General features: G+C 38.6%; 1 protein-coding gene across 1 annotated transcript in view; it reads right to left on the minus strand.

The window, feature by feature from the left end:
• Positions 1-13,845, minus strand: part of WAPL (WAPL cohesin release factor) — a 36,771-nt gene extending 22,926 nt beyond the window's left edge. The window contains exons 1-7 of the mRNA XM_030798439.1: positions 13,674-13,845; positions 12,409-12,561; positions 12,008-12,144; positions 10,806-10,917; positions 7,109-7,336; positions 1,038-1,149; positions 227-324 (exon numbers count right to left, since the gene is read on the minus strand). Coding sequence (XP_030654299.1) covers positions 227-324; positions 1,038-1,149; positions 7,109-7,336; positions 10,806-10,889 — 522 coding nt within the window. The 5' untranslated portion in view covers positions 10,890-10,917; positions 12,008-12,144; positions 12,409-12,561; positions 13,674-13,845. The remainder of the gene's footprint in view (positions 1-226; positions 325-1,037; positions 1,150-7,108; positions 7,337-10,805; positions 10,918-12,007; positions 12,145-12,408; positions 12,562-13,673) is intronic.
• Between the last annotated feature and the right edge of the window lie 597 nt (positions 13,846-14,442).

Below are 14,442 nucleotides of genomic sequence, written 5' to 3' on the forward strand. Positions count from 1 at the left end.
GCCTAACATCTCATTTGCAGCAATAATACAGGTACTCTTAAAATATAAAACTACTCATTTAGCTTGTTTATTAACAACTGGTTGCTCAAAAAATGTACTGCTATTTCTATCTGGATTAACAGAAGTGAACCTCTAGGGGTATATAAAATATTTGGCAGTCTGTCTCTTACATACACAATCACAATTAAGACTGAATAATTTTTGCCAAATAGTCATACATACTTACACTTTCTAAAACTCGTAAACATCTCTCTGCTCCCCATAGTGAGGCTACCAGTTTCTCTTCATCCTCATCTCTACTTAAATGATCCACACATTCTTTTACTAGGTGAAAAGAAACAAACATAAGTTAGTATTTATCATCAATACTTACCAACAGAATACTTTCAGCTAACATTAGAAGCCATCTGTACACATGCTATGAACATGCTGGAACCTCTCTGAACATTTTTTATTCTAGGTTTCATACGGTAAGATTTTGAAATGCATACTCTGTAATTATTTTGTTTCCATAATCCCCCAATATCAAAATGTTAATGGCCTCTTTTTTTTTTTTTTTTTTTTTTTTTTTTTTTTTTTTTTTTTTTTTGAGGTGGAGTTTCGCTCTTGTTGCCCAGGCTGGAGTGCAATGGCACAATCTCGGCTCACTGCAACCTCCACCTCCCACATTTAAGCAATTCTCCTGCCTCAGCCTCCCAAGTAGCTGGGATTACAAGCATGCACCACCACGCCGGTCTAGTTTTGTATTTTTAGTAGAGACGGGGTTTCTCCATGTTGGTCAGGCTGGTCTCGAACTCCCGACCTCAGGTGATCCGCCCGCCTTGGCCTCCCAAAGTGCTGGGATTACAGGCATGAGCCACCGCGCCCGGCCGGCCTCTTCTTTAAATGTTAGAAATTTGCAGGATGCAACTAAAAAAAAAATAATAATAATAATAGACATTCCAAACTGACACAATTATTTTTTGAAGTATGTCAACGGAGTATTTTCTTCAGGCTTTAAATAATATATAAAAACATTCTAAATGTAAATATCATACCTTTATCTACAATATGATCCAGACCACCCAAAAGCCGGAGTTCTTCTTTAAACCAGTCTCCTGCTCGTTTAGAAGTAAGGGATAATAATGTCTCCATAGCTAAATGCCCAGTCTAAAAACCAGAAGCACCATTAATGAATATTAACTTTTAGCAATAACTCTAGAAATTGTTTCTCTTTACGAAAATGTACTGCATGCTACATGTAGTTTTTTAACACTACTTTTATACATAAAATTGAACTAATTTTCAATTTTATCAGAATAGTCTATGAACAAAGTTTTTTAACCAGCTTTTCATAGAGAAAATGTGCTATTAGTCTGTCATTTGTCAGTTTAATATTATACATATATATAGGTATTCTTATTTCTACAGTATACAGGTCAAGTGTGGAACTGCTAAGTCAAAGGGTATATGTATTTTTTAACTGTAAATCAATATTAGATTAATTTACCACAATGGATTTAACAAGTAACACTCTCAGGAGGAAAGTGTGGGAGTGCCAGTTGCCTTGAATCTTCAAAAGCACAAGTTATCACTTAACATTTTTGTCTGAGGGTACAAAATGGTAACATACTGCTTTTGTTTGTATTTTTACAATGACAGTAACCTTGAACAGTTTTTCACATATTAACTATGTTTCTACTATGAGACTCCTGTTCCTTATTCTTTCCATATTTTCCTGCAAGACTGATTGTCTTTTCTTATTATTTGGTGTATTTTGTCTATTCTGCATACAAATCCTTTGTTCACTTTAGTGTTGCAGACTGACTAGTTTTAAAGGGCATACTGCAGGCTTAGCAGCTCAGATATTCATCATGTGGCCATGATGACAAAACTATACAAATAATGCTTTAGGACCACCACCAGAAGAGTACAAAAGCTAAGACCCACACTCACAACCCGAGTAAAGTTTTTATTGCTCTTTATTTCACTTTGGCTGTCGTTTTTCTTTTTAAAGCAGACAGCCACTTCCCAAGAAAGAGCAATTTGGTTCCTGCTGTAATAAAGAACTTCAGCATAACAAAAGAAATGCTTTAACTAGCAATGACTGACAAGATCTGGTTTTTCTCCCTAAGTTTCTCCCCTTCAAAAGATGATAGTTTTTAAGTCCTTCAGGTCTATTTGAAAAAATGCACACAAATTGGATATTTAGAAATACAAATAACAGATATCACCAGTGAAAACCTTAGGATTGCACATTTAGAAGAGATCTAGAAGATTTTAATCTACTTCTTTCAAAAAAGTTGTTCTCGGCCAGGTGCAGTGGCTCACACCTGTAATCCCAGCACTTTGGGAGGCCGAGGTGGGCTGATCACCTGAGGTCAGGAGATCAAGACCAGCCTGGGAAAATGGTAAAACCCCATCTCTACTAAAAATGCAAAAATTAGCTGGGCGTGGTGGTGGACGCCTGTAATCCCAGCTACTCAAGAGGCTGAGGCAGGAAGAATTGCTTGAACCCAGGAGGTGGGGGTTGCAGCGAGCCAAGATTTGTGCCACTGCACTCCAACCTGGGCGACAGAGAGAGATCCTGTCTCAAAAAAGAGTTGTTCTCCAAGGTGACAAATACGAAACTAGAATCCAATACCACAAAAACAGATTCAACTGTGCCCGTTTTTCATTCTGTCCCTCAAAGAGTAATTTAGATTGGTTCGTGTGTGTTAATTCATGAGTCATATGGGCAAAGCTGAAGCCTAATGAGGTATTCTTTGTTTAGAAGAAAGATGATGGTAATTTGATATTAATAATTAAAACTCAAGCCTTTTTAGGAAGTTTTGTTTTTGTTTCTACTGGCATAAAAAGGATTGATATTTTAGGCTATATTCAGTATACTATAAGCTAGCATTTAAAAACAGCCTACTATTCAAGCATTTTATTTGAAAACTGGAATAGTACTCAGAATTAAAGCACAGCCAGATCACTAATCAGAAAACAAGAGGAACAGGCCACGAGATGGCTCACACCTGTAATCCTAGCACTTTGGGAGGCTGAGACACAAGGATCACTTGAACCCAGGAAGCGGAGGTTGAAGTGAGCTGAGATCGTGCTACTGCACTCCAGCCAGGTTGACAGAGCCAGAGAGTTTCAAGGCAGTGGAGGGGGGGATCCCTGAGGCAGGTCCTTCAGGAGGTATTCCAGGACAAGGCATTGTTATCAAGGGAGATGAGACCTCCATGCCTGTTTTACTGCCCCTAAAACCTTCCAATGGGACAAGATGTGGAGGTGGAAGACAGTCATATTGATAATCTTGACCCTGTGTGGGACTTGGTTAACGTGTGTGTGTCGCCTTCATTTTTAACAGAAAAAGTTTTAAAAGTTAAAAAGTAATAATTTTAAAAGCAGAAAAAAGCTCACAGAATATTTTTGTAGAGCTATACAATTTGTGTTTTAAGCTAAGTGTTATTAAAAAAGAGTCAAGAGTTAAACTTGGGGAGCCAGAGTGTATGGTGTTTATCAAGTCTACAGTAGGTGCAATCATGTCCTAGGCCTTCACATTCACTCATCACTCACTCACTGACTTACACAGAGCAACTTCCAGTCCTGCAAGCTCTACTCATGGTAAGTGTCCATATAGGTATATCTTTTTAAATCTTTTATACCATATTTTTCCTTTACCTTTTTTATGTTTAGATGCACAAATTTTACCACCATTGTGTTCTAACTGCCTTCAGTGTTCAATACAGTAACATGCTATACAGGTTTGCACCCTAAAAGCAACAGGCTGTACCACATAGTCTAGATGTGTGGTAGGTTATAACTTCTAGGTCTGTGTAAGTACACTTTGATGTTCACACAGCAACAAAATCACCTAACGATGCATTTTTAGATATCTGTCACGAAGCAAAGCATGACTATATTACTATTTTAAATTATCTTTTCATAGCACATCAGCAATACCAATATATTAAAGAAATTAAGCAACTAGTAACAAAACTAACATGTAAAGGATATTCATTGTACAAAACAACACAGTAAATCTACTGTACAATTTAAAACAAAAATATTCAAGAATAGCTAACATTAGTGGGGAAAAAGAGGAATCCTAAAACTGACAACTGTGCTCTGGCTTAATCATATGAGTAAACTATTTAATAGAGTGTAGGAAAGTGTTTATTCTGGTATTTATCATCCTAATAAATTCAACAAAACATAAGACAAATTCAATTATCAAGTTTATCATGTTATTTAACAGCATACCTGAAATGAATCTAAATGTTGAATATAGAAGACAAAAAAATAAAGTCACATTATCCAACTATGCAGGCAAATAAACATTATAGGCTCAAATTTATTCTTTTATAGCATGAAAAAATCAGTAGACATTGTAAAAATATAGAAGTAAATAAAAATTCCAAATGTTTTGGACAGGCACAGTGGCTTATGTCTGTAATCCCAGGAAGGCCGAGGAGGCAGATCACCTGAGTTCAGCAGTTCCAGACCAGCTTAGCCAATATAGCAAAACCCCGTCTCTACTAAAAATACAAGAAAATTAGCTGGGCATGATGGCACACGCCTGTAATCCCAGCTATTCAAGAGGCTGACGCACTAGAATCACTTGAACCTGGGAGGTAAAGGCTGCAGTCAGCCGAGATCACACCACTGCACTCCGGCCTGGGTGACAAGGGCAAGACTTCGTCTCAAAAAAACACAAACAAAAAAAAGTTTTACATGTAGCATACAGATGATATGATGACATGGAGGATCACTGATTTGCCATCTGGGCACAACACCTCTCTCCACAATCTTATAAAGTGAAAAGTACTGAATACATGTCAGTTTTGTATCTTGCTGTTTAAAGTTAAATTGCTCTCCCATCCTCCACCGTAACCAGAATCTATTACCACCTCTACCTTAATTAAAATAGAGAATAGAGCAAGAGCCTAAGTCACACCTGGCTAGCACAAAGCATCCTATAAATTTTTGTGGCAAATGCTGCAGTCTTCAGTTAAGTAGGTGTGGAGACACTGGCTTTTTTTTTTGTCTTTTTGTTTTTGTTTTTTTTTTTTTGGAGACGTAGTCTTGCTCTGTTGCCCAGGATGGAGTGCAGTGGCACCAATCTCGGCTCACTGAAACCTCCACCTCGCCTCCTAGGTTCCAGGTTCAGGCGATTCTCGTGCCTCAGACTTCCAAGTAGCTGGGAATACAGGCACCCACCAGCATGCACGGCTAATTTTTGTATTTTTAGTAGAGACAGGGTTTCACTATATTGGCCAGACTGGTCTCGAAATCCTGGTCTCAGGTGATCCACCCACCTCGGACTCCCAAAGTGCTGGGATTATAGGCGTGAGCCAGACCACCCAGCCTGGCTTCTGATTAATTAACATCTGTTCTGGGAAAGCCTCTAAAATTTCCAGTTTACCCATTGTTTCTTGTGTAAAATCAGGTACTTACTGTATATCCTGCCCTTACGTCAAACAACCTTGATGTACTTCAATAGCCCTACACATCCATTCTGAATTACACTTTCCATATAGCATATAAACCCTGGATGTGGGGTGTAATGGCATGGGGATCCCAAAACACAGATACGGCCTTTGTTCGTAAGTCCCTATTAAATGTTTCTTTCTAAAAAACTGGATTTATCAGACTCTTTGGCCTCTCAGCTTCCTTGGACTTTAGGGGTACGTTTGCATAGACTTGTCCATTGTGAACCAGTAGACAAAAACAAATGTTTATATAGTTTTGATGTTGGAAATGTCTGAAAACCAGGTTATTATATAATAAACACTTTTTTTCTTTTTTTTTCAAAACCACAGGCCAATTATCTTCTACTGGCCTAGAAGTGGATGGAATCACCAATATGTGAATGGAACATATTGATTCTACAAGTAAAAAGCCAGAAGAAAGCAAAACTGAACTAAAGCAAAAATGGAATACATGGGGCATTGTGATGAGCATTAAGAGCAGCTACTGGCCATGACTGTATTATAAGGAACACCACCTCAGGGGAGGTGAGGTGCCTAGGAATCTTCCTTGTGGTGTCTTCAGGGTTCTTCAAGTCCCATGAAGCAGTTAGACACCCTGAGGTACTCTGGGATAAACAGATGGTTGCTCACTGAAAAGGCAGTTGTGGCGGGGGTGGTGGCTCACGCCTGTAATCCCAACACTTTGAGAGGCTGAGGAAGATCGCTTGGGCCTAGGAGTTCAAAACCAGCCTGGGCAATACGGCAAAAACTCCATCTCTACTTAAAATACAAAAGTTAGCCAGATATGGTGGCATACACCTGTAGTCCCAGCTACTTGGGGGCTGAGGTGGGAGGATCACTTGAGCCCAGGGGTTTGAGGCTGCAGTGAGCTATGACTGCACCACTGCACTCCAGCCTGGGCAACAGAGCAAGACCCTGTCTCAAAAAATAATTATTATTACTATTATTATAAAATAAAAATTAAAAAAGAAAATGGCAGATGTAAATCCTCTGATATGTTTATTCCTGAAATCCATGGAGAATAAGAATTCAAATTCCTAATAGCCTAAATGTAGTTTCTACCCTTTTTTTTTTTTTTTTTTTGAGACGATCTCACTCTGTCACCCAGGCTGGAGTGCAGGGGCACAACCTCGGCTCACTGTACGCTCAAACTCCCTGGGCTCAGGATATTTCTCCAACCTAAGCCTGCGGACTAGCTGGGACTACAGGTGCAGACCACCATAACTGGCTAATTTTTTTGTATTTTCTGCAGAGCTGGGGTTTCACCATGTCACCCAAGCCGGACCCAAACTCCCAGGTTCAAGCAATCCACCTGCCTCGGCCTCTCAAAATGCTGGTATTATAGGCATGAGCCACTGTGCCCGGCCCCTTTTTTTCTTACAAAATAAAGAGAAAAGGATTAGGCAAAATGCAACACAAAATGTGCAACTATTTACTGGGCAAAAATCCTAAATGCAGATAAACTAGTTTAGGAAGTTCAGACAAGGAATGAAATTATGCTCAGATCTAAACCTAAGAAATTTGCCAAACTGTAAAAACCAAGGTTGGAATTAAAATAATTTGCCCACAGTCAGACAGCTACTGCAACTAACCAAAGACTTTCTGAAAGTAATTATCATCTTAGAAGGAAGGAAGAAGGAACCCACCGTTATATTTTCTAGATCAAGATGCTTGTTGTGTACAGTTTCACAGAGCCTTCGGATTTTTTCTTTAATTTTGTTCATGTCTTTTTCATTCAGTAGCTTGGCTGACGAAGCATCTTGTTCCAGTTCCAAAAGTCGAATCATTAGATCTAAGCTAGCTCTATCAAGATCCATGTTCAAACGATCTCTACTCAGTATATACATGAGGGCAGCTGTACAGAGGGACAGATTCTTCAACAGGCCAAAAAAAGAAAAGAAAAAAAAGTTCACGTAAGCAACTCCTGACATCTCAGGAAATAAGACTGTTAATGCCTTTTGTTTACAAGTTAAAATGCTTAAAACTTTACTACTAACCATGTTGGAAACTTCAAAAATGTTTTATTCAGCGGTCCCTCTAAAAATATTCTTTTTTTTTTTTTTTTTTTTTTTTTTTTGAGATGGAGTCTTACTCTGTCGCCCAGGCTGGAGTGCAGTGGCGCAATCTCGGCTCACTGCAGCTTCCACCTCCCGGGTTCAAGCGATTCTCCTGCCTAAGCCTCCCGAGTAGCTGGGACTACAGGCGTGTGCCACCATGCCCAGCTTATTTTTTGTATTTTTTTTTTTTAGTAGAGACAGGGCTTCACGGTGTTAGCCAGGATGGTCTCAATCTCCTGACCTCGTGATCCGCCCACCTTGGCCTCCCAAAATGCTGGGATAACAGGTGTGAGCCACACCATGCCCGGCCCCCCTCTAAAAATATTCTGAAGAAACATGTTTAAAAAATAAAATGCTGTTGCTTAAAATTTACCTTTCAATGGATCCTCCATACATGAATGCCTGATAGCTGTAAGAATATATGCTGAGTTACATATTTCTTTGGCTATACTGTGCTAAGAGTTTATAAAACATTTTTAGATATGTGTGTGTGAGTATATATCTATATAAACCTTATTATGATATACCTCATTTTTTTTCTTTTTGAGACAGGGTTTCACTTTGTCATCCAGACTGGATTGCAGTGGCACCATATCAGCTCACTGTAGCCTTGACCGTCTGGACTCAGGCAATCCTCCCCACCTCAGCCTCCCAAGTAGTTGGGACAACCAGCAGGCGCCACCATGCCCAGCTGATATTTTTGTATTTTTTGTGGATGGGGTTTCACCATGTTGCCGAGGCTGGTCCTGAACACCTGAGGTCAAGTGATCCACCCACCTTGGCCTCTCAAAATGCTAAGGTTACAGGCATGAGCCACCACGCCCAGCCTATTCTTTATGATACAGTAGACAGTCATATTTCAGTTTAAAATCAATAATTTAAATAATAATTTTAAATCTATATCATACCCTTAACACATTTTTTCCCTTGGAAAACACAGCTGTGTTTACATCTGTATATAAACCCAGGATGCTGAAATATACATATTTGGATTTCTTTAAAATAAACCAATCGCCAGGCATGGTGGCTCACACCTGTAATCCCAGCACTTTGGGAGGCCAAGGTGGGCAGATCACCTGAGGTAAGGTGATCGAGACCAACCCGACAACATGGTGAAACCCCATCTCTATTAAAAATACAAAAATCAGGCCGGGCGCAGTGGCTCACGTCTGTAATCCCAGCACTCTGGGAGGCTGAGGCAGGTGGATCACCTAAGGTCGGGAGTTTGAGACCAGCCTGACCAACATGATGAAACCCCGTCTCTACTAAAAATACAAAAAAATTAGGTGGGCATGGTGACGCTTGTCTGTAATCCCAGCTACTCAGGAGGCTGAGGCAGGACAAATGGCTTGAACCCGGGAGGCGGAGGCTGCAGTGAGCCAAGATTGTGTCACTGCACTCCAGCCTGGGCGATAGAGCAAGACTGTCTCAAAATAAATAAAATAAAATACAAAAATTAGCCTGGCGTAGTGGCAGCAGCCTGTAGTCCCAGTTACTTGGGAGGGTGAGTTGTGAGGATCGCTTAAAAAAATAAAACAGTCAAGTCTGGTTGAACCAAGTAATTTTTTAAATCATTAATAAAATGTCTCAAAGTCACTCAGATCAGGTAGTTAAGTCAGCACACTCGTTTTTTTTTTTTTTTTGAGAGGGAGTCTCGCTCTGTCACCCAGGCTGGAGTGCAGTGGCACCATCTCGGATCACTGCAACCTCTGCCTCCCAGGTTCCAGCAATTCTTGTGCCTCAGCCTCCTGAGTAACTGGGATTACAGGCATGCACCACCACACCCGGGTAATTTTTTGTATTTTTAGTAGAGATGGGGTTTCACCATGTTGCCCAGGCTGTTCTTGAACTCCTAAGCTCAGGCAGTCTGCCCACCTCAGCCTCCCAAAGTGCTAGGATTATAGGCGTGAGCCACCGCACCTGGCCAGGACACTCTACTCATACAATCTAAAAACTGAAGGTGAAATATTTTAGATAAATGTGAATATAAAAAAAGGTCTTACATTTGGTATATTCCAACACTTGAGATATTCTGTACTTACACCTATTTCAATATACAGAAAACACAACCATCTAAAGATTTAAACTTTGAGCCCCCAGAAGTAGAGAAGCATCAGACCAGGTGTCTGATTAAATGTTTATACAGCAAATTATTTTTGGAAATTAGGATGCCATAGTAAAGGCCATGGGGGATCCACTGCCCTTAAAAATCATACTGTAATGTCTAAGTTCACTGTTAACTGCATAATAAAGCAAACGAATTCTCTTTTTTGTTTGTTTTTAAGAGATGAGGTCTCACTAGGTTTCCCAAAATGGATCTGAACTCCTGAGTTCAAGAGATCCTCCCTTAGTCTCCAAAGTAGCTAGGACTTAAAAATGCACAGGCTGGAGTGCAGTGGCACAACCTCGGATCACTGCAACCTCCACCTCCCGGGTTCAAGCAATTCTCCTGCCTCAGCCTCCCTACTAGCTGGGATTACAGGTGCCTGCCACCACACCCGGCTGATTTTTTGTATTTTTAGTAGAGTCAGGGTTTTACCAAGTTGGCCAGGCTGATCTCAAACTCCTGACCTGAGGTGATCCGCCCACTCTGGCCTCCCAAAGTGCTGGGATTACAGGCATGAGCCACCGTGCCCGGCCAGAAGATGCAGTATTAAATTATCACCTAATCTGTATTTAGAACATAATTTCTTTAACAAAAATATAGTAAGGCCATCTCAAAATACTACTAATGCTAATAATTAGCAATGATGGTTACTTTCTTCTAATTTTGGAAAATGTTAAACCTAATAACTTTTGCTATGTTTATTATTAAGCAAAAGCATCAAAGGCAAGGAAAATGAAGAATTTATTCCTTATCACAATGAGGCCATGTTCCAGATTCAACACTAGACAAAAACGTTTCTAAAAAATTAGGGCTGCATTTCCAAACCAGTTTTTTTCCACTCATTAGTATCAAATAATATTAAAGATTCTTCTCAGTGCTTTCTGATTATAGAGAAAAATTATACTTACAGAATTCAGTATCAATATACTACATTAGCTAAGATAACAAAATACAATTTTAATAGTATAAAATGATATATTAAGAAAAAGTGTTTTCATGAGAAAATAAATATTAAGCAAAAACTTCTGGCCGTAAGCACTAAAAATTTAGCAAATAAAATGAACTCAATCTATAATTAGGATATATTTATAGAATATTCAGTGAAGATATTTTTTGATAGCCAAATAGACTAGTAGTTTTCAACATAAGGCTTCTCAATCTCAGAAACTTAAAAAATACCTGATGGTGCTGGGAATCATCCAAGGTTTTAAAGACCATTGCTACCATCCCATGTGCTCTCAGGTGCATTCGAAAACTGGGCATGGCACATTTAGTAGCCAAGCTAATAACACTACAAGAAAATAGAGTACGTTAGGGGGCTGGAAACAGCTAGTACATTAGTTTTTAGTTTGTGTAATACCAAAACCAGCAAATAGGAAGGGGGTAAAAGGGTCAAAGCATTGCCCATACATGATCACAATATAAAAACCATAGGCAAAACACATTATTAAAAATATACTGATGCCTGGTGCATGATTAGGTACACTGTATTTTAAAAAAATAACCTAACTGTCTTTAGTGCATTCCTTACATTACTACTACCACTAAAAGCTTTAAATCTGAGCTGCCTTTCATAATACTTGATAAAAATTATAATTATATTTGATTGGATATACTCCAAGTGACTGAAAAATTCAATCAAAATTATAGTATTCAAACAATCCATTAGGAAATACAAAAGATCACCTTTTTGAGCATTTGGGTGCAAATGTAAGCATCCAGATCACAATATGCTTAAATAAATCTAATTTATTACTTGAACATGAGAGGTAAAAAGAACTTAAAAGATTTTTTTTTTTTAAATTATTTACTTTCTTTCTTTCTGGTAATTTTTTCTTTCTTGTTTTTGGAGACAGGGCCTCACCTCACTCTATCACCCAGGCTGGAGTGCAGTGGCATGATCACGGGCTCAAGCCATCCTGCCACCTCAGCCTCCCAAGTAGCTGGAACTACAGGCATATGCCACCATGACTCGTTAATTTTTTATTTTTTGTAGACATGGGGTCTCACTATGTTGCCCAAAGTGGTCTCGAACTCTTGGACACACATGATCCTCCCAACTTGGCTTCCCAAAATGCTGGGATTATAGGTATGAGCCACCATACAGGGCAAAAAGATGCTTTAGCATAATTTTTTTTTTTTAAGCACTTGAAAACTGAAGCCTAGGCTATACTAAAAAGGCTCTCATCATCCAGCTTTCCCTCTTATCATGTAGAATCAAATTATTTATAAAGAAATGGATAGCATTTTAACATATCACTGACTATACATACTACCTCATCATAACAAAATAAAAAATGTTTGGCTTTTTGGACAACACCTAGTTGAAAAAATTTAATACAGCATGCACATAATTGTAAAATACAAAAATAAGATCTTACCTAAGGCAACGTGTGTTTAGAGGCTGAGTGCTCTTTAAGCCACTTAACAAGTACTCAATGTCATCAGTGAACTCTTGATTTTCACCAAATTCTACGACATCGTTGAAGTGCTTCACGTGCTGAACAACAGTATATAACTGCCAAGAAAAAAAAAGTTCACCCCTTAACTAGGAACTAGCATATTTAAACCTATGGGCTCACTGTACTTTACATAAGTACATAAAATAGTTCGTTAGATGGCAACAAAAATATTTTTAGAACAATGATGATGGTAGGACAAAAGAAGTTTGTGGTTCAAAACTGAGTATCAGTATACTGATATTTGTTGAAGATATTAAAAGGCTAAATGTTACATACAAAAATCTATCAACATGCAGTAAACACTGTATACGGCTGCTTACTTCTTTGTCTTCTCGTCTGCATTTCAGTGCAGTAACTATATCTTGGTAGGGCTGAGTAGGTATTGTCACAGTTTTTATCACTTTGGATGGTGGTGCAGGAGCCTTAAAAACTCCATCATCTTTTTGATTTGGTTCCTTTGAAGACAGCCTCACCTATTAATAAAGGTATTAAATTAGTTGTTCTAAATAAATATATAAAAATAGGAACATCTCATCTATCTGGCAAATTCAGCTTCAAAAAAAAGTAAATAAAGCTTTTTAAAAAAGCAGGGAGCAGGGAGGCCTCTCAAAGGTCTTTAGAAATACTTTGAATTCCATGCACTAACAGGTAAGACATATGTATGTCTGCACACAGAAGAACCACTCAAGGATTCCTTCTAGTCTTTTTTAAACTTTTTATTTCACACAATTTGTCATTTGTCTCTAGTACCATTAGAAAGACTAAAGAACCACAACTGCATGCAAAAATAGCTTTCATAAGGAGAAAGGGACAGGACAGAAAAAACTAGACAGAGTCAAAAGAATTTTAATAGCACACGAGTGTGAAGTAGTTTAGGGTAGAAATAAATAGCTGTAACAGGAGCATGCTATATTACTACTAATATACAAAATTATTTCTTTATAATATCAAAAGGAGTCTAATCAGTTTAAGAAGACAGGGAACTGTACATTATACTTTAGAAAGACTTCTATCCCCAAATTTCTTATTGTTATAAAGAACTAATTTACTTGATAACTCCAGATGACTGAAGCTTTACTGTTAACCTAGAAATTATGTATGACATTACCAGTCATTCTGGAGAAAATAAGTTGCTTAGAATCTTTTTCCTAATGTTTTGGATTGAAAAGTATTACTAAAATACAGGAAGAGATTTGCCTCTGAAAAGCAAATTAAGCACTGAAAGCCACTTAGAAATATATATAGGATGTAATATACAGTACAGCTCTTATACAAACATCAAATATGGATAATCTTGCTCTTAAACACTAAATACTATAAATTCCATGAAATGTGGGTCATGAGTAACAAGAGCCTTATTTTTATGGCTTTCATTGTTTAACCTAGCAGCACTAGAATTTCTGCTATCTTACTGACAATCCTGTTTTCCAATGAATTAAACTGAAACTACTTACTACGTTTCAGTAAAGAAAGCCAAAATAAACTGTTAAATAGAAAAGTCAAAGATTTACGAAGTATGAATACAGTAACTGCTTAATTTATAGCTTATTAAAAAACACAAAATAAATAAGTACAGTTCACTTACTGTGACACTCTGAGGTTTACTACTGGTGGCCCAGGCAGTTCTTCTGAATCTGGATGATTCCAATGTCTGGCATTATATACAGCTTTTGTGGGTGACTAGAGAAATGAGAGAAAGATCAACCGCTGCCATCCTTACAAAAGACTCTCAACTAAAAATCATAAAGAATAATTTATATGCATAAACGTGTCCTAGAAACAGCAGGATGGATACTATCTGGGACTAGTCCCACCATAATTCCCATTCTCATGTCTATGGCAAATATAATCACTGTAGTACTAGGTCACAAAATCAGTAATTAGTGGCTCTGTGCAACTATGACTAACCAAGAAAAAGTGGCACTTGAAAGTATACCTAGGCCAGACGCGGGTGGCTCACGCCTGTAATCCCAGCACTTTGGGAGGCCAAGGAAGGTGGATCACTTGAGGTCAGGAGTTTGAGAAGAGCCTGGCCAACACAGTGAAACTCCGTCTCTACTAAAAATAAAAAAAATTAGCTGGGCATGTGGTGGCAGGCATCTGTAATCCCAGCTACTTGGGAGGCTGAGGCAGGAGAATCACCTGAACCCAGAGGCAGAGGTTGCAATGAGCTGAGACTGCGCCACTGCACTCCAGCCTGGGTGACAGAGTGAGACTCCGTCTCAAAAAAAAAAAAAAAGGTAAACCTCTTGCTAGGCTTACTAAGTAATCAACACATTTAACTCAACATGGGCTGGGCATGATGGTCATGCCTGTAATCCCAGCACTTTGGGAGAGTGAGGAAGGAGGATCAC

This window comes from Nomascus leucogenys, chromosome 18 (genome assembly GCF_006542625.1).
Source record: "Nomascus leucogenys isolate Asia chromosome 18, Asia_NLE_v1, whole genome shotgun sequence".
Taxonomy (NCBI): Eukaryota; Metazoa; Chordata; class Mammalia; order Primates; family Hylobatidae; genus Nomascus; species Nomascus leucogenys.